The following is a 26,660-nucleotide window of genomic DNA, read 5'->3' on the forward strand; positions in this document are numbered from 1 at the left end:
ACCCTCCAAATCTGATCTAGATGTCCAAGAATAAACTGAATGTTGAAGTCAGAACACCTAAGATATATTTTCCCTGCAGATACAAAGTTGGGAATCATCAGTCTATTTAAAGTCACCTTTTTATAAAATTCAACTTATTCATAAGAGACAGAGTGAGAGAAAGGATTTTCTAGAAAAGAGACTTCAGATGGATCAATAACCAAACAGATTGGAGAAGGAAAGGAAGCCATGAGAGAGAATGAAAAAGAATAGACAAAGTAGTAGGAAGAAATTCAAGGAAATATGAGTTGGCAGGAATTAAGCTGTAATGACTTTCATAAGGTAGCAGTTTATAGTCTCATATGCAGCAAAGAGTTTGAGCTAAATGAAGGCTGAATTGTGTTTAATGAGTGAAACAAGAGGGAAGCTAGTGTTGACCTTGACTAGAGTAGTTTAAATGGTGCAAAAATCAGATGAGTTGATGTATAAATGGTTGATAAGACAGAGGAGCCATCACATAGGTGAAATTTAAATGACAACGTGGAAGTATAATTAAAAGGCTAAAACTTCTTTGTACATGTGATATTGGCACATGTGATTTACCATAAGTTATTTCTAGCTGAAACAAGGTAGGCAAAAACAAAAAAATTGGGGCTATGGCTCTTCAGCTCTATAAACATACTCCTTATGTTCCCTTACTTCTCTGTAATAATTTTGAATCAAACACATTACTGTTCAATACATGCAAGGAGTGATTTGTCACTGTCAAATGTGTTTAGAAAGAAACAATGGAAATTCAGTTTCAAATTTTAATATCAAGAATCTGCTCTAAATGAGAAACCATTGATGGGGAAAGAGGAATAAAAGCTCTCAGGATCTAGAGAATATGAAACTGTAGCAGCTTGAGTGCTTTAGGGCCATCACTGTTGAAGAAACCTAGAAGTAATGAATGAGATGATACAAATCCAGACTTCAGCTTGTAACTGGAGGAGAAATTCTTTGGAGAACAAGGATATCCTACAATATATATTAAGTAGATAATATATTCTAAAAGTAGAAAGAAAATACAGCCAAAGGTAAATATTAAAAATATTAAATATGTACATTTAAAGTAAAATTTCTATGGGGAAAACCTCAAAAAAATTGGACTGTTAACACACTTAAATGAATCTTTAAGAAAATATATCCAACAAAAACACACTTCCAAGAAGATGAACTAAATAAGCTGACACAGGATAAACTATGTGATAAATATTCATTGCCAGTTTAATAACTAATACATATGTAAATTTTAGTACTGGGATTATTTGACCAATGATCATTGTTAGTTTTCAAGTCTTCTCTGCTAGAAGCATGTCTGCAGATGGAAAATATGGGAAGGGCAGAATTGTTGATCCAAAAGCAACTTATAAAGAAAGGAATTTTTTTAATGATGTTTATAAGATGATATGTTCAACTGACACCAGGTCTAGCTAAGTTGTATATTTATTAGAAGCAGCAGTAGGAAATATGTGATTTAAATATGAATAGTTAGTTGTGTGACACAAAGAGGCACTCAAACATCACCATGTGTTATGTGCTCACTTCTCCATTAACCAAGTGTATAGGAATCATTCTTAGATGTACTTCTCTTGAGGTTAGAAGTTGGCCAGGACTTTGGAGCTCTTCATATAGTCCTCTTTATTGTTTCAAGCAGATTGGGCAAGAGACAAGAAATAATCAAAGATGAGAAACCAAACCATGCTTACGACTTTCATCTTGCTGGGACTGACAGATGACACTCGACTGAAAATTTTGCTTTCTATCTTTCTATTTCTTTCCTACATATTGAGTGCATCTGGAAACCTAACCATCATCACCCTCACTCTGATCGATTCTCACCTTAAAACACCGATGTATCTTTTCCTCCAAAATTTCTCCTTCTTAGAAATTTCATTCACAACTGCTTGTATCCCCAGGTTCTTATATAGCATATTATCTGGTGACAAGTCCATTACCTATAATGCTTGTGTCAGTCAACTGTTGTTTACAGACCTCTTTGCAGTAACAGAGTTTTTTCTCCTGGCCACCATGTCCTATGATCGCTATGTGGCCATCTGCAAACCACTGCATTACATGACCATTATGAACAGCAGAGTCTGCAAGAACTTCATCCTCTTCTGTTGGGTAGCAGCACTGATCATCATTCTCCCACCACTCAGTCTGGGTTTGGACCTGGAATTCTGTGATTCAAACATCATTGATCATTTTTGCTGTGATCCATCTCCTATCCTGAAGATCTCTTGCTCAGATACATGGTTGATAGAGCAGATGGTTATAGTATGTGCTGTGTTGACATTCATCATCACCCTCATGTGTGTAGTTCTTTCCTACATACATATCATTAGGAGCATTCTAAAGTTTTCCTCTGCCCAGCAAAGAAAAAAGGCCTTTTCCACTTGTTCTTCCCACATGATTGTTGTTTCCATTACTTATGGTAGCTGCATCTTCATTTATGTCAAACCTTCAGCCAAGGATGAGGTGGCTATTAATAAAGGGATTTCACTCCTTATTACTTCTATCTCACCAATGCTGAATCCCTTTATTTACACACTGAGAAACAAGCAAGTGAAGCAAGCTTTTCATGACTCAATTAAAAAAATTGCATTACTCTCAAAGATGTAAAGGAGAAATGAGTCAATGAATCCAAAAGGGAAGGTGAATACACACAAAACCTGAAACTTTATATATATACTATTTGTCTCTGTATCACTTATTCTCCAGTCATACTGACACTCTCACTTTCTTTTTAAGCTTGCTAACTGTGAACCCTATCCCATTTTTCACTCTCCGCTAAAACTAAACTCTGGGGCACCTGGGTGGCTCAGTCAGTTTAGCGTCTGACTTCGGCTCAGGTCATGATCTCACGGCTTATGAGTTCAAGCCCCATTTCGGGCTCTGTGCTGACAGCTCAGAGCCTGGAGCCTGCTTCAGATCATGTGTCTCCCTCTCTCTCTGCCCCTCCCCTGCTCACACTCTGTCTGTCTCTCCCTCAAAAATTAATAAACGTTAAAAAAAATTTTTTTTAAAAACTAAACTCTGAAGATATTTACTCTTACTATCTGACAGAAATTGATGTTTGCCAAACATGCTGGTTGTTATCCCTAGCAACACAGTAGACCACATTTTTCTGCCATAGTTCTACACTGTTAGGTGTGTCTAAGTACCCAAGTTATAGTTACCAGAATGGCTGTGGAAGTGATGAGCACCGTTTCTAGACCTAGCCTGTAAAACATACAATATGTGATTCACCATTCATGCCTTTTCCCCACCTATCAGTCAGATGCCCATGTTTAAATGACTTTTGTAAGCTTTGCATTGGTAATGAATGAGGTTGATTCTCCATCTCAGCTATAAGTCTCCATCCAAAGCACAGACAGTCACAGCAAGCCTGATAAATCTTTTCCTCTGCCCCCACCTCCACTCAGTTGTCACTAGATTTGACAGGTGAAGTATCACAGAAATATCCCTGGTACTTAGCAAGGGGGCCATATTCACAGCTTAGGTCTACTCTGGTTAAATGAGTGAAATGATGACCCACCTTAAAGTATCATTAGAAGTATGTACTGTTAAATTTAATGGTATGGATACTATCTTGACTATTGGCATCTTCCTCCTCAGACACTCATAAACTCAAATCTAGCCCAAAACAACCATATGAGGGAAACAGCATTAAAAATAATATACACAAAGTTGTGAAGTTTTAATACTACCCACCCCTCTTTCACATCTTCTGGTCCTATAAACCTTTCCAGCAAAGTGCCTGTGTTACTTCCTCTCATACCTACTGTGAGGGGGCAATCATTTAAATAAAATTCCAGCCTTTTAATGTTTGTCAAGCACTTTTTTTGAATGACTGGTGTTTAAATTGCCGTCTCCCATTTTCAAGGAGTCCATTGCATTGAGGGCATTATGGAATATAATATGTCTATGTAATATTTTCTTTTTCTTGACTTTTTATGTACATTGGTAGAAGTAATGTAACTGTATCAGAAGAAATATATTCAAGATACCCTACAAGGGATGGTGCAAGTAGATGTTGGTCCTTCAATCCCTTGCAGAGACCATAAGCTTAACTGAGGGAGTAAATTTAGCCCCCTGTACAAAAATTTACCATTCTAAGTCACAACCCTCACTACATTTGAAACGCTTACAAGCTTGGATAAGTTGAATAAATCTGAATGAGTATTTTAAGATGTGCATGTGGAGTTAAAGTAGGTTTCTCACACATTACAACTGATATTTCACTCTTAATTCTTTAGGGACATCCTATAATTGATCTCTTTTTCATCTTACTCTTTAAAAGTATGTTTCTCTGAAAGTCTGTCTTTAATTAATCCCTTATAAAGGACTTTACCAGGTCATGTCTTCCTTTTTGCTACCACATACTCTGCCCCCTGAGTCCTAGGTCACAGTTTGAACCAACACCACCAAGGTCAGATTGTCACTGCTCTGCACCCCACACCCTGGGGCCTCAGATGCAGCTATGACTAGATTGTCACTGCTCTGTGTCCAGCCCTCTAAGGCACTGCTGCACCCTCCCTGGATGTGGAAACACTGCACACACCTAGCTGGCACCCTCATGGCCATTTGGAGGAGCAAGTCTTTTCCCACCAAAGCCAGTTTAAAAGGTTCCAAGAGGCAGCTGCTCCCTCAGATTTGTAGACATCAGTGCAAAGCCAGTAGAAACATGAAAAGGCAAAGAAATAGGACACCATCAAGGGAGCGCAGTAATTTTCCAGTAACTGAGACCAAAGAAATAAAAATCTATGAGTTCTGTTAAACAGAATTCAAAACAATTATTTTAAAAAGGATAAATAAGTTGTGAGGATCTAATGTATAGTATAGATAATATTTAATAATACTGTATTATACACTTAAAATTGGCTGAGAGTAGATCTTAAGCATTCTCACTGCAAAGATTAACTATATAAGGTGATGGATGTGTTAATTAACTTGATTTTGGTAACCATCTACAACATACATATGTATCAAATTATCAAGTTAAGCACTTTATATATTTTATTCCCAATTATTCCTAATATATCAGGAAAAAAACAGACATGTATACAAAAAAATAATTCATCAATTAATTATAAAAATAGAAATAGAAAGGCCCATGAGATATAAAAACAAAAGAATCATAAAAATCTGAGAGGTATTTCTTAAAACTATCAACATAGTTATCACTTTGCCTTTTCTTTCATTAGAAGATTTTTCTTTTTTATTATCTGAATATGTTACACTAAACATTATACATTTTGCAGGATTAATAAATCAGAAAAACTATCCTTATCATCTTAAAAATATTTAACATGATATTGAAATAAAATAAAAGAAAGTTGACTTTTGCCTTGCAATCTGTTACTTATTAGTATAGACATGGCCTACCTCTGATGTTAACGTTATTTGTATATGTGTCTCTCAGGACATTTTCCCCAGTTCTGTTTCTCCCCCCTCTAGATTCCCGGTCTTACATAAGAGATTTATTAGTAATATTTAGGACAGAACTACCAAGGACATGTTTGTTTCTTTCACTTAACTGAAAATTAGGTCAATTTTGTCAATTTAGAAAAATTTATCTCTGCTAGAAATATCAGAAGATCAGTTTTTCCCAAACAGAGATCTGTACCTACCCATTTAAACTATTATAAGCTTTGTGGTTAGGAGGGTAGAGAAATATTTCCTGGGCTCATGAGGAGGCAGGCTTTCTGCTGAAAAAATGTTCATCTTCTGTGGGTAGTGAAACACTGGTGAGCTCTATGTGTGAGTCTATTCACAGAAGGTGAATTTTATGAAAGGTTTCAACAACCATTTATGAAGTGTGCCTTTCAACATGAGTGACAAATATATGACAGTCACTGACAACCTATTTTTATGTATTAAGACAATGAACATTGTCTACACATCATAGAATTTGGGGCAACCCTCCTAAGCATCCTCTACCACAATCTCACCTTCATTTTAAACAAAAACTATGCCTAAAACATGTAAATTTTATCTCCATTGAGAGACTTATTTGCTGACGTTTTATCATTGGGTGGTGACCCTGCCCTCTAACTCACATTTTCATGTAAATTCAATTTTTAATCTCTATATCATAATATCAATGTCAGTATCATGAAAGTGTTCTTAATAGTGTGAAATATTAACAGCTGGGAGAAAATGGTGGTATTTCTTGAAGAAAAGATACAATCCTCAGTACATGCAAGCTGAATGAGGTGACTTGGAAGGAGTGATTTATTTGGAATTGTAGTGACAGGAACTGAGGCAACATGTCTAGGCTGCAGACACAATCCCCTTCTATACCACCACTGGAAATGCCGTGTTGTGCCTACGTCCCCTAACCTGGTATTGAAGTGCCAAGGTTAACTTTTAGACAAACTGTGACCTGTTCTTTCCCTCATTTTGCTTTTCTATATTCTTTAAACTAAGCTACAGGACTAGATACAAAGTGGGAACTGATACCTGCCTTTGCTAATTATGAAGAAAGAAACTTTTTAAAGTAACAAAGTGAAACTTCATGTAATCATCTAATTGGGACCTCTAAAGCAAAAACCTTTTAATTCAACAATGTTGGAAAATGACAAAGTATGCAGTGATTGAAGATAGGAAATATTTGAGCTAGCTGCTATGTAAGTAATCAGATCAGAGAGAGGACCAAATATGTAATACTTATTACCCAAAGAATTTCAAATAATTGAATCACTATGTTGTACACCTGAAACTGACATAATATTGTATGCCAACTATATTTACATAAAATATTTTCATAAAAAATTTAATAAATAAAAATACATTATTGCTTTTAAGAAAAGCTAACCATCATCTAAACTTTCAGCAAGTCATAATCTTTTTGCTGCTGGAGGGCCTCACCTGGATATTGATAACTGTTAACTGATAGGGGTGGTGGTTGCTGATGGGGTGGTGGTTAACTGATAGGGGTGGTGGTTGCTGATGGTTGGGGTGACTATTGCAATTCCTTACAATAAGAAATGAAGTTTGCCACATCAGTTAATTCTTTCCACAAACAATTCTCTGTGGCATGTGATGCTGTTTGATAGCACTTTACCCACAGTATAACTTTCAAAACTACAGTCAATCCTCTCAAACTTTGCCACTGCTTTATCAATAAGTTTATGTAATATTCTAAATCTTTTTATTTCAATGATCTTCACAGCATCTTTATAAGGACGTTGGAGAAACCACTCAAGAAACCACTTTCCTTGCTCATCCATAAGAAATAACTACATCCAGGAAAGTTTTATCATGAGACTGTAGAAACTTAGTTATGTCTTCAGGCTCTACTTATTCTTGTTTTCTTGTTATTTCCACTACAACTATAGTTACTTCCTCCACTGAAGTCTCATACCTCTCAAAGACACCCATGAGGATTAGAATCAACTTTATCCAAATTCCTATTCATGTTGATATTTTGACGTCTTCCCACGAATCATGAATGTTCTTAATGGCATCTAGAATGGTGAATCCTTTCCAGAAGGTTTTCAATTTGCCCAGATCCATAAGAAGAATCATTCTCGTGGCAGGTGGGTGGTTCAGTCAGTTAAGCATCCAACTTTGGCTCAGGTCATGATCTCACCATTTGTGAGTTCAAGCGCTGCATCAGGCTCTGTGCTGACAGCTCAGAGCATGGAACCTGCTTCAGATTCTGTGTCACCCTCTCTCTCTCTCTGCCCCTCCCCTGCTCATGCTCATTTGCTCTCACTCTCTCTCTCAAAAATAAACATTAAAAATTTTTTTAATTAAAAAAAAGAATCATTCTCTATGGCAGCTCAAGCCTTATGAAATGTATTGAATGATAAAACTTGAAAGTCAAAATTACTCCTTGATCCATGGGTTTCAAAATGTATGTTGTGTTAGAAGGCATGAAAACAATATTAATCTTATAGTAAATCTCCATCAGCACTCTTGGATACGTTGTCAATGAGCAATAATATTATGAAAGAAAACTTTTTTCTGAGACCTAGGTCTCAACAGTGGGGTTCAAAATATTCCATAAATCATGTCATAAACACATGTGCCGTCATCCAGGCTTTGTTGTTCCATTCATAGAGCACAGGCAGAGTAGATTTAGCATAACCCTTAAAAGCCCTAGGATTTTCAGAATGGTCACAGATCATTGGCTTAGACTTCAAGTCACCAGCTACAGTAGCCCCTAACAAGAGAAAGTCAGCCTGTCCTTTCAAGTTTTAAATCCAGACATTGGCTTCTCCTCTCTAGTTATGAAAATCCTAGACAGTATCTTCTTTCAATATAAGGCTATTTCATCTACATTGAAAATCTGATGTTTAGTGTAGCCACCTTCATTAATGATCTTAGCTAGACCTTCTGGATAACTTGCTGAAGATTCCACATCAGTAGTTGCTGCTTCACCCTGTACTTTTATGTTATGGAAATGGCTTCTTTTCCTAAACTTCATGAACTAACGTCTACATTTTCTAATGTGAACTAACTAGCTACATTTTCTTCTGTAGCTTCCTCACCTCTTAGCCTCAAGGAATCGAAGACAATTAGGGCCTTGCTCTGATTATGCTTTGGTTTAAGGAAATGTTGTGGCTGGTTTCACCTTCTATCCAGACCACTAAAACTTTCTCCATATCAGCTATAAACCTGTTTCTTTCTTATCATTTCTATGTTCATTTGGAATAGCACTTTAGTTTTCTTCAAGAACTTTTCTCTGCTTTCACAGCGTGACTAAATATTTGGTACAAGAGGCTTAGCTTTCAGCTTATCTTGGCTTTTGACAGTACTTCCTTACTTAGCTTAATCATTTTTAGCTCTTGATTCATAATGAAACGTGTGACTCTTCCTTTTACTTGAACCCCTTGAGGCCACTGTAGGGTTATTAACTGGTTTATTTCAATATTGTGTCTCAGGGACTGGGGGTGGGGGCAGTGGAGAGGGAGATAGATGGTGAAATGGCCAGTGGTAGAGCAGTCAGAAAACACACAGGATTTGCATTCAGCATCTTGCATATACACTCATGAAATACAACTATACAATTATGAAAACTAGAGCACAACCACTAGAGTCAGGGATCCTTAATTTCAATCCAAACCTCACCAATTTCTAGATGCACGACATTACACAATTTGCACAACTATAATTTGATTTCTGGATCTGCAAACAGTGATAACAATTATAACTGTGGCATAGAGCTATGAGATAATGCCTATAAAAAGCTTTCTCTGGAGGTGCCTGGTGGCTCAGCCAGTTAAGCATCTGACTCTTGGTTTGGGCTCAGGTCATGATCTCACAATTTGTGAGTTGGAGCCACGCACTGGTCTTCACTCTAACAACGTAGAGCCTGTTTGGGATTCTCTCTCTTGCTCTCTCTCTCTGCCTCTCCCCTGCTTGCTCTCTCTCAAAATAAATAAACTTAAAAAAAAAAAAAAAAAGCTTTCTCTGATCAGCAGACCCCACTAAGAGCGGATTCTCCACAGGCTATAGCAACAAAGTGGTTATGAACTATACCTCCCATTCACTTCGCTGGTGGCAATGAGGCCCAGCAGGGAGGTAATCATAAACCCTTACTCAGGCAATGAGGCTATGAGACTCACTGCCCTTCTTCCAATGGGAAGGTGTCAGTGGGGCTGATGGGACCTGAAATTCCACTCCACTTGTCAGCAATAAGGCAATATGACTCAATGCACCAATTTTACCAGGTTGGTGCTGGCAGGGCTTAATGTGAAACTACATGAACATCCACCCAGCCCTCACGCTACACTTCAACAAGGAAACTGCCTGCAAAAAAAAAAAAAAAAAAAAAAAAAGAATAAAATGGCTCCAGAGTCTTATAATACAATACCCAATATGTCCAGGATATAACAAGAAAATCACTTGTTGCACCAACAACCAGGAAAATTACAACACAAATGTGAAGAGGCAGCAAATATTAACATTGAAATGAGTCAGATATGGATTTATCTGACAATAATTTTTAAAAAGCCATCATGGAATTACCTCAACAAGCAACAAATTCTCTACAACCAAACACACAAAAAAATGTTTTTAAATCTCTTTAAATCAAATGTAAATTATAGTATTATAAATAAATAGTCAAGGTGAAAAACTTGCTGGATGGGCTTAATTCTAGAGTAGTGATCACAGAGGTGAGAACTGGAGATCTGAGGACAGACTGATATAATTTACTCAATTTGAAAAATAGGAAGAAAACACAGAAAAATAACTGAAGAGAGTCTCAGGGACCGTTAGGGTAATAATAAAACAGTTAATATCCCTACAATCAGATTTCCAAAAGAGGAGAACGAGTGTAGAACTGAAAGAGTACTTGAAGAAATAAGGCTGGAAACTTCCCAAAATTGGCAAAAGACATTATACTGTAATTACACTCTGAATTCCTGTATAGACATTCTCAAAGGAAAGCTGAGATGTGTTCCCAACAAATCTAAAGAAATTTCCCAGATAAACAGAACCAGAAAATTTGTAGCTAACAGAACTGCCCAAAAGAAACACTAAAAGGAAATCTTCCAGTTGAAATGAAGACATTAGACAATAACTAATCCAAAGAAATGAAGAGCACTAGTAATGGTAAATACATAGGGAAATAAAAAGGATAGTATAAATTATGTTTGTTTATAGTTCTTTTCTATCTTAATGAAGACAATTGCATAAAGCAATAATGAAATTGCATTCTAAGCTTTTTATGCCTGAAGACATGATGTTAGGATAATAGTAGCACTGAGGTAAGACGTATTGAGCTGTATTGAACAGTTTTGCATATTATTGAAATTAATTTGGTTTATTGGAATTAGAGTGCAAAAGTTAAGATGCTCATTGTAATTCCCAGGATGACAACTAAGAAAATAAATCTAAAACATATAATGAAAAAAAAAGAATTAAAAGGGAATACTAGAAAAATATTTATTTTTTAAGTTTTTATTCAAAGTCCAGTTAGTTAACATAAGTGTCATATTAGTTTCAAATGTACAATATAGTGATTCACCCTTCAATACAACACCCAGTGCTCATCACAACAAATATACTTCTTAATCCCCATCATCTATTTAACCCATCTCCCACTCACCTCCCCTCTGATAACCATCAGTTTGTTCTCCATGGTTAAGATTCTTTCGCTTGGTTTGCCTGGCTCTCCCCCACCCCCCCCCCTCTTTCCCCTACGCTCATTTGTTTTGTTTCTTAAGTTCCACATGAGTGAAATTGTATGCTATTTGTCTTTGACTGACTTATTTCATTTAGCATAATACTCTCTACCTCCATTCACATCATTGCAAATGTCAAGAGTTCATTCTTTTTTATGGCTGATCATCAGAGAAATACAAATCAAAACTACAATGAGGGGCGCCTGGGTGGCTCAGTCAGTAAAGCGTAGGACTTCAGCTTAGGTCATGATCGCACAATTCGTGAGTTCAAGTCCCATGTCGGACTCTGTGCTGACAGCTCAGAGACTGGAGCCTGCTTTGGATTCTGTGTCTCCCTCTCTCTCTGCCCCTCCCCACTCATGCTCTGAATCAATCTCTCTCTCTGTCAAAAATAAACATTAAAAATTTTTTAAAAACAATGAAATATCACCTCATACCTGTCAGAATGGCTAAAATCAACCAACACAAGAAACAACAGGTGTTGGTGGCGATGTGGAGAAAGGGCAACTCCTTTGCACTGTTGGTAGGAATGAAACTGGTGAATCCACTTTGGAAAACAGTATGGAGGTTCATCAAAAAGCTAAAAATAGATCCAGCAATTGCACTAGGCATTTGCCCAAAGAATAAAAAAATACTAATTCAAAGGGATACATGCACCCTAACGTTTATAGCAGCAATATCTACAATAATGTCCATTGACTGATGAATGGATAAAGATGTGAGATATATATATATATATATATATATATATATATATACACACACACATACATATAGATATACATATTATATCTGTATCATATATACATTATATAATATATAATATATAAATATGTATATATACACATATATAATATATACATATACATATTATATATATGTATATATTATATACATATGTACGTATATATTATATACATATGTATGTATATATTATATACATATGTACGTATATATTATATACATATGTATGTATATATTATATACATATGTATGTATGTTATATACATATGTATATACATGTGTATACATATTATATACATATGTGTATATATGTATGTATTACATATACATATATGTATATGTATACATATATACATATACATATTTAGAGAGAGAAATATTGATTTAAAGCAAAAAGGGACTAATGAACAAATTAAGGAAGAAAAAAGACAGACACATAATAGTAAAATTATAAACATAAATCCTGCCTCATCATTTATTATATTAAATATAATGGAATAAAGCCTCAATCAACAGGCAGAAATTGACAGAATGCATTTTTAAAAATTATCTAACTCAATACTATCTACAAGACACAAACTTTAGATTCAAAGCCCAAGTAAGATACTGAAAAAACATATACCACCTGAAAGAGAGCTGGCATGGCTATATTAAATATCAAACAAAAGAGGCTCTATGATGAAAATTATTACTAGAGTCAAAGAATGACATTTCATAATGATAAAATCCTTTCAGAAAGACATGATATTTATGAACATATCTTTAGCAAAAAAGCCCCAAAATATATGAAGCAAAAGCTCACAAAATGAAAGAAGAAATCGACAATTCAAAAATAATAGTTAGAAACCTCAATACTCCACTTTCAATAATGGATAGAACAGCTAGGCAAAAGATTATCAAGTAAATCGAAGATATGAGTAACACTATACAACAACTAAACCTGACACCCACCAAATATCAAGATACACGTTCTTCTCAAACACATATGCAAATTCTCTAGGACAGATCATATACTAAAATATCACAAGAATTAAAAAAAGGATTAAATGACACAAATTATGTTCTCCAACTATAATGTAATAAAATTATAAATCAACAAATGAAGAAAATTTGAAAAAATTACAATTAGTAAACAACACATTCCTAAATAGCCAATAGATTAAAGAATAAATCACATGAGAAATGAGAAAATACTTTTTGAGATGAATGAAAGCAAAAAACACAACATATCAAAACTTACAAGATATAGTTCAAGCAGGCTTGCAGAGAAGTTTATAGCAATAAACACCTATATTAAAAAATAAGAAAGATCTCATATCAACAACCTAAACTTCCACTTTAAGAACCAAAACCAAAGCAAGCAAATGGAAGGAAATAATAATAATTAGGGCAGAAGTTAATATAGCCACTCCAGCTTACTTTTGATTAGTGGTAGCATGATATAGTTTTCTTTATCCCCCTACTCTTCATCTGAATGTATATGTACAGTTGGTTCCTTGTAAACGACATATAGGAATATGTGAAGGGGAAGAAAGAATGGAACAGAAGACTTTGAAGTTTCTCACAGAGGTCGTGTTTTTTCATTCACTCTTACAATCTCTATCTTTTATTGATATATTAGACCATTAACATTGAAAGTGATTAGTCAGATCACGTCAGCTCCCAAAGATCTATAAGGCAAATAAAAGTGACTCCTAAATGTCAGGTGTTTGGCAAATGTTCTTCCTTTTGCCCTACTTTAATCGGCAGTAAAGAGTGTTCTATGGCCTATTTCCCCCTCCCAGGAGTTCCTGGCCCTTCTTTGCTTCCATTTTTTCCCACAATAATATAAAATTATATAAAAGTTAAGATAAAAACAGGTTTCCAGAACAAATAAGAAATGATTGTCCTCTAAGCAACATAACTAAAATAGACACCAAAAATATCTTAAATGTCCCCCGCACACATTCTGCAGGAATCCTGGCTATCATATCTTTCCTGTGTGTTCTTGTACTACTCCTTTCATGCTCTTCCCATAATGTATCTTTATGCAAATTTTAATTTATTCTAAAATACTGTCTAATAACCAAAAAAAACCTCCCCATGCAAAGACTGTGTCCCTAGGAAGAAAAAAAAGGAGAGAATACTTCCATACTGCTTTCAGCTTCCAGTAGCCCCTGGAATTCTTTCACTTATAGCAGCATAGTTTCTAACCTCTGCCTCCATCTTCACATGGCTTCCTTCCCTATGTATCTCTGTGTATTCTTCTCTTATTATTGGAATCATTGGAACTAGAGTCTTCTCAAAATTTCTAGTTTAATTGCATCTTCAAAGAGCTTTCTCCAAAGAAGGTCACAATTGCAGGTTCTGCAGATTAGAACTTGGACAACTCTTTTTCAGGGGCACTATTCAATCCACTATAATGGTCAACCGATTTACAACAAGGTACCATGACAAATCATTTAAAAAAAAATAGTATTTGCAACAAATGATGCTAGACAACTGGATATCCATATGCCAAAAAAAAAAAAAAAAAGAATTCAGACATCTTTCTCATGCATATATAAAATTTACTCAAAACGAGTCATAGAATTAAATGTAAAAGCTAAAATTCTAAGGGCACTTTTGTGACTCATTTGAGTGTCCACCTCCTGATTTCAGCTCAGGTCATGATCCCAGGGTCGTGGGATCAATCCCCACATTGGGCTCCACACTCAGCATGGAGCCTGCTTGGGATTCTCTCTCCCTCTCTCTCCCTCCCTCCCTCCTTCCCTCTGCTCCTCTCCCATTCTTGTCCTGTCTCTTAGATTGGAAAAGAAGCCAATCTAAGAATGGGCAAAGGACATACACGAACACCCCACCAAAAAAGATAGGCAAATGTCACCCGGATCCAACATACATTAAAAAAATTATTCACCACGACCAAGCAGGGTTTATACCTGAGATGTAGGGCTGGTTCAATATCTGCAAAACAATTAACGTGATTCATCACGTCAATAAAAGAAAGGACAAGAACCATATGATCCTCTCAATAGATGCAGAGAAAGCATTTGACAAAATACAGCATCCTTTCTTGATAAAAACCCTCAACAAAGTAGGGATAGAAGGAGCATACTTCGAGATCATAAAACCCATATACGAGCGACCCAACACTAATATCATCCTCAATGGGGAAAAACTGAGAGCTTTCCCCCTAAGGTCAGGAACAAGACAGGGATGTCCACTCTCACCACTGTTATTCAACATAGTATTGGAAGTCTTAGCCTCTGCAATCAGACAACACAAAGAAATAAAAGGCATCCAAATCAGCCAAGAGGAGGTCAAGCTTTCACTCTTTGCAGATGACATGATACTCTATATGGAAAACCCAAAAGATTCCACCAAAAAACTGCTAGAACTGACTCATGAATTCAGCAAAGTTGCAGGATATAAAATCAATGCACAGAAATCGGTTGCATTCCTTTACACCAACAATGAAGCAACAGAAAGAGAAATCAAGGAATCGATCCCATTTACGGTTGCACCAAAACCCATAAAATACCTAGGAATAAATCTAACCAAAGGGGTGAAAAATCTATACACTGAAAACTGTAGAAAGCTGATGAAAGAAATTGAAGACGACACAAAGAAATGGAAAAAGATTCCATGCTCCTGGATAGGAAGAACAAATATTGTTAAAATGTCGAAACTACCCAAAGCAATCTACATATTCAACGCAATCCCTATCAAAGTAACACCAGCATTCTTCACAGAGCTACAACAAATAATCCTAAAATTTGTATGGAACCAGAAAAGACCACGAATAGCCAAAGCAATCTTGAAAAAGAAAACCAAAGCTGGAGGCATAATAATCCCAGACTTCAAGCTGTATTACAACGCTGTAATCATCAACACAGTTTGGTACTGTTACAAAAACAGACACTCAGATCAATGGAACAGAATAGTGAACCCAGAAATGGACCCACAAACATATGGCCAACTAATCTTTGACAAAGCAGGAAAGAATACCCAATGGAATAAAAACAGTCTCTTCAGCAAGTGGTGCTGGGAAAACTGGATAGCGACACACAGAAGAATGAACCTGGACCACTTTCTTACTCCATACACAAAATAAACTCAAAATGGATGAAAGACCTTAATGTAAGACAGGAAGCCATCAAAATCCTCGAGGAGAAAGCAGACTAAAACCTCTTTGATCTTGGCCACAGGAACTTCTTACTCAACACGTCTCCGGAGGCAAGGGAAACAAAAGCAAAAATGAACTACTGGGACCTCATCAAAATAAAAAGCTTCTGCACAGTGAAGGAAACAATCAGCAAAACTCAAAGGCAACCAACAGAATGGGAGAAGATATTTGCAAATGACATATCAGATAAAGTGTTAGTATCCAAAATCTATAAAGAATTTATCCAACTCAACACCAAAAAAAACAAATAATCTAGTCAAGAAATGGGCAAAAGACATGACTAGACACTTCTCCAAGGAAGACATCCAGATGGTCAACCAACACATGAAAAAATGCTCAGCATCACTCATCAACAGGGAAATACAAATCAAAACCACAATGAGCTACCACCTTACACCTGTCAGAATGGCTAACATTAACAACTCAGGCAACAACAGATGTTGGCGAGGATGTGGAGAAAGAGGATCTCTTTTGCATTGTTGGTGGCAATGCAAGCTGGTGCAGCCACTCTGCAAAACAGTATGAAGGTTCCTCAAAAAACTAAAAATAGAACTACCCTATGACCCAGCAATTGCACTAATAGGCATTTTTCCAAGGGATACAGGTGTGCTGTTTCGAAGGGACACATGCACCCCATGTTTATAGCAGCACTATCAACAATAGCCAAAGTACAGAAAGAGCCCAAATGTCCATCGCTGGATGAATGGATAAAGACGTGGTATATATACACAATGGAGTATTACTTGGCAATCAAAAATAATGAAATCTTGCCATTTGTAACTACATGGATGGAACTGGAGGGTTATGCTATGTGAAGTTAGTAATCAGAGAAAGACAAAAATTATATGACTTCATTCATATGAGGACTTTAAGAGACAAAACAGATGAACATGAGGGAAGGGAAACAAAAATAATATAAAAACAGGGAGGGGGACAAAACAGAAGAGACTCATAAATATGGAGAACAAACTGAGGGTTGCTGGAGGGCTTGTGGGAGGGGAGATGGGCTAAACGGGTAAGGGGCATTAAGGACTCTACTCCTGAAATCATTTTTTCACTAAATGCTAATTTGGACGTAAATTTTAAAAAATTAAAATAAAAAAAGGCAAATGTCAAATAAGCATATTAAAAATGTACAACATCTTATGTAATTAAGGAATTATAAATCAAAACAACAGTGAGATGTTACTACACACCTACTAAAATGCCAAAATTAAAGACTCATCAGGGCACCTGGGTGGTTCAGTTAAGCCTCCAACATCTGTGAATTTGAGCCCCACATTGGTCTCTGTGCTGACAGCTCAGAGCCTGGAGCCTGCCTCAGATTCTGTGTCTCCCTCTCTCTCTGCCCCTCCCCCACTCATACTTTGTCTCTCTCTTTCAAAAATAAACATTTAAAAAATAAAAAGACTCATCACGCTAAGGGTTGGCATTAATGTAAAGCAACTGGAACTCTCATACAAATAAAGGGAATGTAAAATGCTAAAGGAATGTTAGAAAAGTTTGACAGATTCTTTAAAAGTTAAATGCACGCCTAACTTATAAACTAACGAACCACCCTACTTCATTCCAAAGTATTTACTGAAGAGAAATGAAAGTATATTTCCATACTACTAATCTACTATTACACAATTATTTCCAATAGCTTTATTTGTAATATTCACAAACTGAAAGACCCGACAGATCCAACAACATTGAAATACTGCTCAGAAATAAAAAGGAAAGAATTAACACATAAAAACAGGGATTATTAAATTCATTCTCAGTATATTCATTCTCTCAGAAACAATCTTGCATTATTGTATTTACTTAAACTTCTACAAGAAATCAAACTAATCTGTAGTTACAGACAACTTATCAGTGGTTGCCTAAGACCTGGAGGAACACACAGAAGGCACAAGGGATTACAAAGACGAGCAAGAACATTTTTAGGGGTGATGGACATGTTCACTCTTTTGATTGTCTTAATGTTTTCACAAAACTTATCAAGTTGTACACTGCAAATATGAGCAATTTATTATATGTTTAGTTTCCTTCAGTAAAGCTACTAAGAAAGCTAAGAAAATGAACTAAATAACCTGATGCTTGTCCTCTTGTCTCTAAGGACACTGGAGCCAAAGCAGCCCTTGTTCGTTATTTGTTTTCACTAAATAAAATTATTCCAAAGATTCATTAGGGACTTTTCAGGGCAAATCACCAAGGACCTTCTGTTTATTCATTTATTTGCAGGTAGAGCAAAAAAAAAAGGTTGGGGGGGGGGCGTGTGTCAAGGTATCTGTCCCTGTCCAGGGATATTGAAATACCAACTCTTTCAAAAGAGGTGAGAGCTTCTAGCATTGCACTACCATTAAGATCATTATCCCCCTTTTAAATGTTAAAATGTAAAAGATAGTATTTCTTAGGCCTTCTATGAGAAAACCAATCCAATTTGTTGGACACAGCAATCTCATTTTCCTACATGTTCACAGAACCCATGAGAGTAAATGTGGATGCATTAGCAAAAATGAAAAGTTCCCAAGAAAATCTTCATCAAACCTACCATTTCAACTGTCTTTAAGAATTACCATATTCAAACAACTTAAATTATTATCGTCTGACATAAAAGTAAGTATGATAAATTTTGCAAAATTAGTAATATTTCCCTTTGTGAAAATTTGGCCATATTTTTCTCTGAGAAGAAAATTTTTCACTTGCCTGTATTAAAATCAGATATGTAAGTTATAACATATATTTTATAAAGCCTCCAAAAATATATGAGTTTTTTCAAGAGTAAATTGGTGGATATATAAATAAAAATCCTAATATAAGAAATATCCAGAAATAACATCAGCTATACTATCAACCTCATCTTGTAAAATTAAAACACCCAGTGTGTGTGTGTGTGTGTGTGTGTGTGTGTGTGTGTGTGTATTTCTCCCTTTATCACTCTAAATCCGGGTACAGAAATATCACTCAATAAAAATCTCTGCCTCCTTTCAAATATTTATTGAAAGGTAAACTGAAATCAATTGGTTATATCTCACTCTCAGTTTCTGGATTCCAATTTTAATGCTGTGTAATATCTTATGAGAAAAAAAAATGTTTTGAGCATTAATGCCTATAGCATGTTGAGCTAAGGGTATATAGTGATGTATATGTAGCCTGAGAGATGAAGAGAAAGGATGAGAGAGAAGTAGGTAGAATGCAGCAATCATTCTCCACTACTGCTGAATTTAATCTTATACATTTGTTGACTATGTCCCCAGATTCTCTGGAAGTGTTCTAGTTTTCAAGCAAACCATGAGCCTGAGTCAGCATTTCTTTTTTATTTTTTAATGTGCTATTTTTTTTCTTTTTTTCTTTTTTTATTTTTTTAATATATGAAATTTATTGTCAAATTGGCTTCCATACAACACCCAGTGCTCATCCCAAAAGATGCCCTCTTCAATACCCACCACATACCTTCCCCTCCCTCCCACCTCCCCATCAACTCTCAGTTTGTTCTCAGATTTTAAGAGTCTCTTATGCTTTGGCTCTCTCCCACTCTAACCCCTTTTTTTCTTTTTCCTTCCCCTCCCCCATGGGTTTCTGTTAAGTTTCTCAGCATCCACATAAGAGTGAAAACATATGGTATCTGTCTTTCTCTGTATGGCTCATTTCACTTAGCATCACACTGTCCAGTTCCATCCACGTTGCTACAAAGGGCCATATTTCACTCTTTCTCATTGCCACGTAGTACTCCATTGTGTATATAAACCACAATTTCTTTATCCATTCATCAGTTGATGGACATTTAGGCTCTTTCCACAATTTGGCTATTGTTGAGAGTGCTGCTATAAACATTGGGGTACAAGTGCCCCTGTGCATCAGTACTCCTGTATCCCTTGGGTAAATTCCTAGCAGTGCTATTGCTGGGTCATAAGGTAGGTCTATTTTTAATTTTTTGAGGAACCTCCACACTGTTTTCCAGAGAGGCTGCACCAGTTTGCATTCCCACCAACAGTGCAAGAGGGTTCCTGTTTCTCCACATCCTCGCCAGCACCTATAGTCTCCTGATTTGTTCATTTTGGCCACTCTGACTGGCATGAGGTAATATCTGAGTGTTGTTTTGATTTGTATTTCCCTGATAAGGAGCGATGTTGAGCATATTTTCATGTGCCTGTTGGCCATCTGGATGTCTTCTTTAGAGAAGTGTCTATTCATGTTTTCTGTCCATTTCTTCACTGGGTTGTTTTTCAGGTGTGGAGTTTGGTGAGCTCTTTATAGATTTTGGATACTAGCCCTTTGTCCGATATGTCATTTGCAAATATCTTTTCCCATTCCGTTGGTTGCCTTTTAGTTTTGTTGATTGTTTCCTTGCTGTACAGAAGCTTTTTATCTTCATAAGGTCCCAGTAGTTCATTTTTGCTTTTAATTCCCTTGCCTTTGGGGATGTGTCAAGTAAGAAACTGCTGCGGCTGAGGTCAGAGAGGTCTTTTCCTGCTTTCTCCTCTAGGGTTTTGATGGTTTCCTGTCTCACATTCAGGTCCTTTATCCATTTTGAGTTTATTTTTGTGAATGGTGTGAGAAAGTGGTCTAGTTTCAACCTTCTGCATGTTGCTGTCCAGTTCTCCCAGTACCATTTGATAAAGAGACTGTCTTTTTTCCATTGGATGTTCTTTCCTGCTTTGTCAAAGATTAGTTGGTCATACTTTTGTGGGTCTAGTTCTGGGGTTTCTATTCTATTCCATTGGTCTATGTGTCTGGTTTTGTGCCAATACCATGCTGTCTTGATGATGACAGCTTTGTAGTAGAGGCTAAAGTCTGGGATTGTGATGCCTCCTGCTTTGGTCTTCTTCTTCAAAATTCCTTTGGATATTTGGAGCCTTTTGTGGTTCCATATGAATTTTAGGATTGCTTGTTCTAGCTTTGAGAAGAATGCTGGTGCAATTTTGATTGGGATTGCATTGAATGTGTAGATAGCTTTGGGTAGTATTGACATTTTGACAATATTTATTCTTCCAACCCAGGAGCACGGAATGTTTTGCCATTTCTTTATATCTTCTTCAATTTCCTTCATAAGCTTTCTATAGTTTTCAGCATACAGATCTTGTACATCTTTGGTTAGATTTATTCCTAGGTATTTTATGCTTCTTGGTGCAATTGTGAATGGGATCAGTTTCTTAATTTGTCTTTCTGTTGTTTCATTATTAGTGTATAAGAATGCAACTGATTTCTGTACATTGATTTTGTATCCTGCAACTTTGCTAAATTCATGTATCAGTTCTAGCAGACTTTTGGTGGAGTCTATCTGATTTTCCATGTATAATATCAGGTCATCTGGAAAAAGTGAAACCTTGACTTCATCTTTAGCATTTCGTTATGGATTGGTGACCATCACCCTGTGGATTTAACAGTATGTAATGGCAAACCTCCAGATGGGACTTTTTGCCTATCTCAGTATGAATAAAATATCCAGAAATAACATCAGCTATACAATCGACCTCATATTGTAAAATAAAAACAAAAGCATAACTTTAATGATGTGATTATTTTTTAAAAATGAAGAAAAATTGTTTACAAAGAAATAAATTGTGGTCCCAAGTGGAATTGCTTTCACTCACTGATGTGAGATTGTAAGCATTGAAACACTGATTAAAAATTCGAAACATTCAAGCCTCCACTTTAGTAATTATTTCTCAATGCCTGAGAAAATTACTGTGGAGCAGCTTTTGACATAAACTCAGCATCAAAAAAAAAAATCATGGTCTCTAGATTCAACATTGCATTAATGGACAACAATGATGATAGAAACACAGTATCAATAAAAATACATTTACCTTTTTGAAAAACCAAAAGGAAGGGAAGGCAGTTATTACTTTCGTCACAATTCTAAAGATCACCTCGCAATGTGACTTAATAAAAATAGTCCTCTTTGGGGCGCCTGGGTGGCGCAGTCGGTTAAGCGTCCGACTTCAGCCAGGTCACGATCTCGCGGTCCTTGAGTTCGAGCCCCGCGTCAGGCTCTGGGCTGATGGCTCGGAGCCTGGAGCCTGTTTCCGATTCTGTGTCTCCCTCTCTCTCTGCCCCTCCCCCGTTCATGCTCTGTCTCTCTCTGTCCCAAAAATAAAATAAAAACGTTGAAAAAAAAAAATAGTCCTCTTTAAAAATAAAAAAGATTTCTAGAGTCAGAAATATAGAAAATTTAATAAGCATATTAAGCATCAGAGCAATATCAATTTAAGTCCAAGTATGAAAAAATAGTTTTGTTGGTGTGTGCCAAAAATTTGGGATAAATTTACTCAGAAAATATTCTTCAGAGATTGACAATATATGTGGAACTGTGCTAGATGTCACTGCTATAACAGTAAAAAAGACAATCTCAACAAATATATTCTCCCACTAAACATTAACATAGTGGCAAGTTTTGCTTGTTATATGAGCACAAGAGTGGGTGTGTAGGCTAAAATAGCCGTAAGAATTGCAAAAAACTTGCCAGGGGAAGTGGTACTTCAACTGGAAATCAGTGATAATTACGCTTCTCAGTTAGGTTGGGGCACATGGGACAAAGTCTACAAAAGAAGTGCTTAGTAATACCTGGCACTGAATGCTTGTTAACAAATGGAACCTGTTAGCACACAGGGAAAGAGGGGAGGGTGCATACCATGTGAAAAATCATGATTTCTGTTTTAGGCACATTGAAATGGAAATACGTGTGATTTCTACAAACAGATATGTTTGGTCAGGGCTTCAATAAAAAGTAGATATGTTTGATAGTAAATTCAGTAGATTAGTCAGAAAAAATCCATTACCAAAAATAGAAATTGAGTTTTCATTAAGCGACAGATGTTACATAAAATTGTAGGAATTGTGGAGAAGACCATGACAGAGTATATGGTCAGAGGTGAAGAGGAATGAGTAGGTCCAAGGAATCAAAACAGGCAAAAAGATAACCAAAAATCATGTGTATAATTTTTAGGTTAATTTATTAAAGCATTTCATAAATTTATACAAGAAAATTCTGTTTAAAAGGCTGTATTCTGCATAATAGCTTGCACATTAATTGAGAAATGTAGAAAGAAAACAAGAATGATAGAGGAATGCATAAGGAAGATTTAGCATGAATCATGAGAGAAAATACATTTATCTAAAAACAAAAACAAAGAAAAAAAGTCTTATTATAAAACCAAAGAGGAGACTCCAAATTCTGGTCAAGACTCTAGAATGAATTCAAATTATATACCATGTATTATCATTTGGATAAGGACCAAACTGTTAACTAAAAGCACAATTTTAATAATGCGGTTTTTTTACTTACTTCTGACCAGGAAAGAATTTCGGGGAGCCAAATTACATTTTTGCTATCCATGAAATCACACCACATCAGCAGATAATCTAATCACATCCATATTGTGATTTAAAATATACGCAAACTGGTGCAACAACTCTGGAAAACAGTATGGAGTTTCCTCAAAGAGTTAAAAATAGAACAACCATACCACCCAATTGCACTACTAGGTATTTACCCAAATGATACAAAAATACTGATTCAGAGAGGCAAATGCACCCTGATGTTTATAGCAGCATTGTCAATAATAGCCAAATTATGGAAAGAGCCCAAATGTCCATCAATTCATGAATGGATAAAGAAGATGTGATGTATTATATCTCACACACACACACACACACACACACACACACACACACAGGAATATTCCTCAACCAACAAAAAGAATGAAATCAACATTTGCAATAACATGGATGGAGCTAGGGTGTATTATCCTAAGTGAAATAAATCAGCCAGAGAAAGACAAATACCATATGATTTCACTCATACGTGGAATTTAAGAAACAAAACAGATGAACATAGGAGAAAGGAGAGAGACAGACAAACCACAAAACTACAGAGAACAAAGTGAAGGTTGCTGGAGGAGAGGTGCACAGGGAGATGAGCTAGACGGGTGATGGGTATTAAGGAAGGCACTTTTTGTGACAAGCACTGGGTGTTACATGTAAGTGATGAATCACTAAATTCTACTCCAGAAACTATACTACACTATATGTTAACTAACTAGAATTTAGATAAAAACATGAAACAAATAATTAAAATATAATATGAAAATGTAGTGAAGGTAGAGTATAGCTGATTAAATTAGATTTTATCTATACAATAATCTCTCTGAATTATCAGGCATGCAGATTGGACAGAAGACATCGGTGATTGGGGCGCCTGGGTGGCGCAGTCGGTTAAGCGTCCGACTTCAGCCAGGTCACGATCTCGCGGTCCGTGAGTTCGAGCCCCGCGTCAGGCTCTGGGCTGATGGCTCAGAGCCTGGAGCCTGTTTCCGATTCTGTGTCTCCCTCTCTCTCTGCCCCTCCCCCGTTCATGCTCTGTCTCTCTCTGTCCCAAAAATAAATAAACGTTGAAAAAAAAAATTTAAAAAAAAAAAGAAGACATCGGTGATTAAAAACTCTACAGTAACAACATTCATTTTCTGGGACAGATGACCCTGAGCTGCAAGTTCTGATTTTTATCTATTTTTTACCTACATGCTGAGTGTAACGGGACCATCATCACACTCACTTTTGTGGATCCCTACCTTAAAACACCCATGTACTTTTTTTTTTTTTTTTTTTTACAAAATTTCTCCTTCTTGGAGATCTCATTCACCACTGCCTGTATTTCCAGGTACTTGTATAACATAGCAACAGGTGACAAGGTCATTACCTATTATGTTTATGTCATCCAAGTGTTTTTTACTGACCTCTTTGCAGTAAGAGAATTTTTCTTGCTGGCCATCATGTCCTATGACCACTATGTGGCCATCTGCAAACCCTTGCATTGGGTAACCATCATGAGCAGAGGAGTCTGCAGCAGTCTTATTTTTTCCTGCTTGTTGGCTGGATTGTTGGTCATAACCTCCCCAGTTAGTCTGGGGCTAAATCTGAAATTCTGTGACTCAAATTTTATTGATCGTTTTCTCTGTGATGCTTCTCCCCTCCTAAAGATAGCATGTTCAGACACATGGCTCATGAAACAAACTGTTTTAATCTGTGCTGACCCCCATTTTGACCTTTATATATGTAGTTCTATCTTATATTATCAAAACAATTTTAGGATTTCCATCTGTTCAGCAAAGAAAAAAGGCCTTTTACACCTGTTCTTCCCACATGACTGTAGTTTTCATCACCTATGGCACATGCATGTTCATTTATATGACTCCTACAGCAAAAGAGAAAGTGACTATTCATAAAGCAGTTTCACTACTCACTTTTTCTGTTTCACCTACATTAAATCCATTTATTTATACACTGAGAAATAAGTAAAAAAAGCCTCAGTGACTCAATCAAAAGAGTTGCAGCATTCTTAAAGAAGTAAAATAAAATAGCAGTCAATAAATGAAATTAAATAAAAGGTGTGGTGCTAAACATTTCTGTTAATGCTTATAATTTTATTTATCTTTTAATAATCTATATTTCAGTTATATGTCTCAGCTCCTTTTTCAATTTACTTGCATTGCACCTTAATGAGCTTATTTCTTTCCTTGATTCTTATTTAACTTCTTGTGGGAGACATCTCAGTAAAGAAAATGAAAGTGTACTTCTCATAAATTCATTTGTACATAAATATAACCCAATATAATAAATCTTATGCTATAATAAATCTATTCTTTAGTCTTCCATAAAACTGATAGCATAATACTGCTAATTATTATACCCCAGTGTGCATAAAACACTACAAAACCTCAAGTAAGAATTGAAATTTTATGATACAATAGTGAATAAAATAAGTGAGGGCATGATATAATAATACAAGGATCAATTGAGACACAAGATAATAGCGTTTCTATACTATAGGAAAATACATTAAAAAATTAAAAACGGATAAAATCTCACAAATATTCTTTTGAACATATAGCTAAGAGTAAAGGTTAAAATATGGGCAATCACAAGGTATCAGAGATACAGAATAATCAGAAATGAACATAAATAACCCCACCTATAACTTGTGGATTCCCAGGAAAGCAAAGAAAGGAGGATAAAGAGTGGCAAGGTGTTGAGTTATAGGTTACAGGGGCTTGGATTAAACGTCCATATGGAGAAGGGTATTGAAGTGTCAGGATCCAAGTGGTAAAAATGCATGAAGCTGACAAAATAGCCCAAAGTCAAGATTTTAAAAGCATGATTTAGAAGAAAAATTCCCATTTTTATGAAAAGAAAATAATTTTCTCTAAGAAATTTTTCTGTCTCTCTTGAGTTATCAGCTATGGAGGAGGAGTTGGGAACCATTATGTTTCTCTAATAGCATTTATAGTCCAAATTCTATAAAAATAATCTACTAACACCATATATAAAGAATTAAACAGTGAATCCAAATATAACTGTTTGGAATTGAAGAAATACATATTCATTGAAATAGACACACTTCATGACAATTCATAAAAAAGCTATACACAGAAGAAATCAAAGAATTATTCATCCACAAATATATTCATTATTTTCAGAAATAAACAGAACAAAAAATAAAGCAACTCCTGCTCATTATAACATTTTAAAACTATAAAATTAATTAAAAGTATTAGAACATGATTTTATTAAGAAAAATAAATTTCAAAAGATAAATAAATCTC

General features: G+C 35.8%; 1 protein-coding gene and 1 pseudogene across 1 annotated transcript; both read left to right on the plus strand.

The window, feature by feature from the left end:
- Positions 1-1,704: 1,704 nt before the first annotated feature.
- LOC123590506 (olfactory receptor 6C2-like) lies at positions 1,705-2,643 on the plus strand. The gene has a single exon (XM_045463739.1). The coding sequence runs from the start codon at positions 1,705-1,707 to the stop codon at positions 2,641-2,643; it is 939 nt and encodes a 312-aa protein (XP_045319695.1).
- A 21,579-nt stretch (positions 2,644-24,222) lies between these two features.
- Positions 24,223-25,408, plus strand: LOC123591848 (annotated as a pseudogene).
- The last annotated feature ends 1,252 nt before the right edge of the window (positions 25,409-26,660 follow it).

Source organism: Leopardus geoffroyi, chromosome B4 (genome assembly GCF_018350155.1).
Source record: "Leopardus geoffroyi isolate Oge1 chromosome B4, O.geoffroyi_Oge1_pat1.0, whole genome shotgun sequence".
NCBI classification, from domain to species: Eukaryota; Metazoa; Chordata; class Mammalia; order Carnivora; family Felidae; genus Leopardus; species Leopardus geoffroyi.

Bases quoted from the DNA above. Each gene is read 5' to 3' on its own strand.
- LOC123590506 (XM_045463739.1), top strand. From the start codon at position 1,705: ATGAGAAACCAAACCATGCTTACGACTTTCATCTTGCTGGGACTGACA.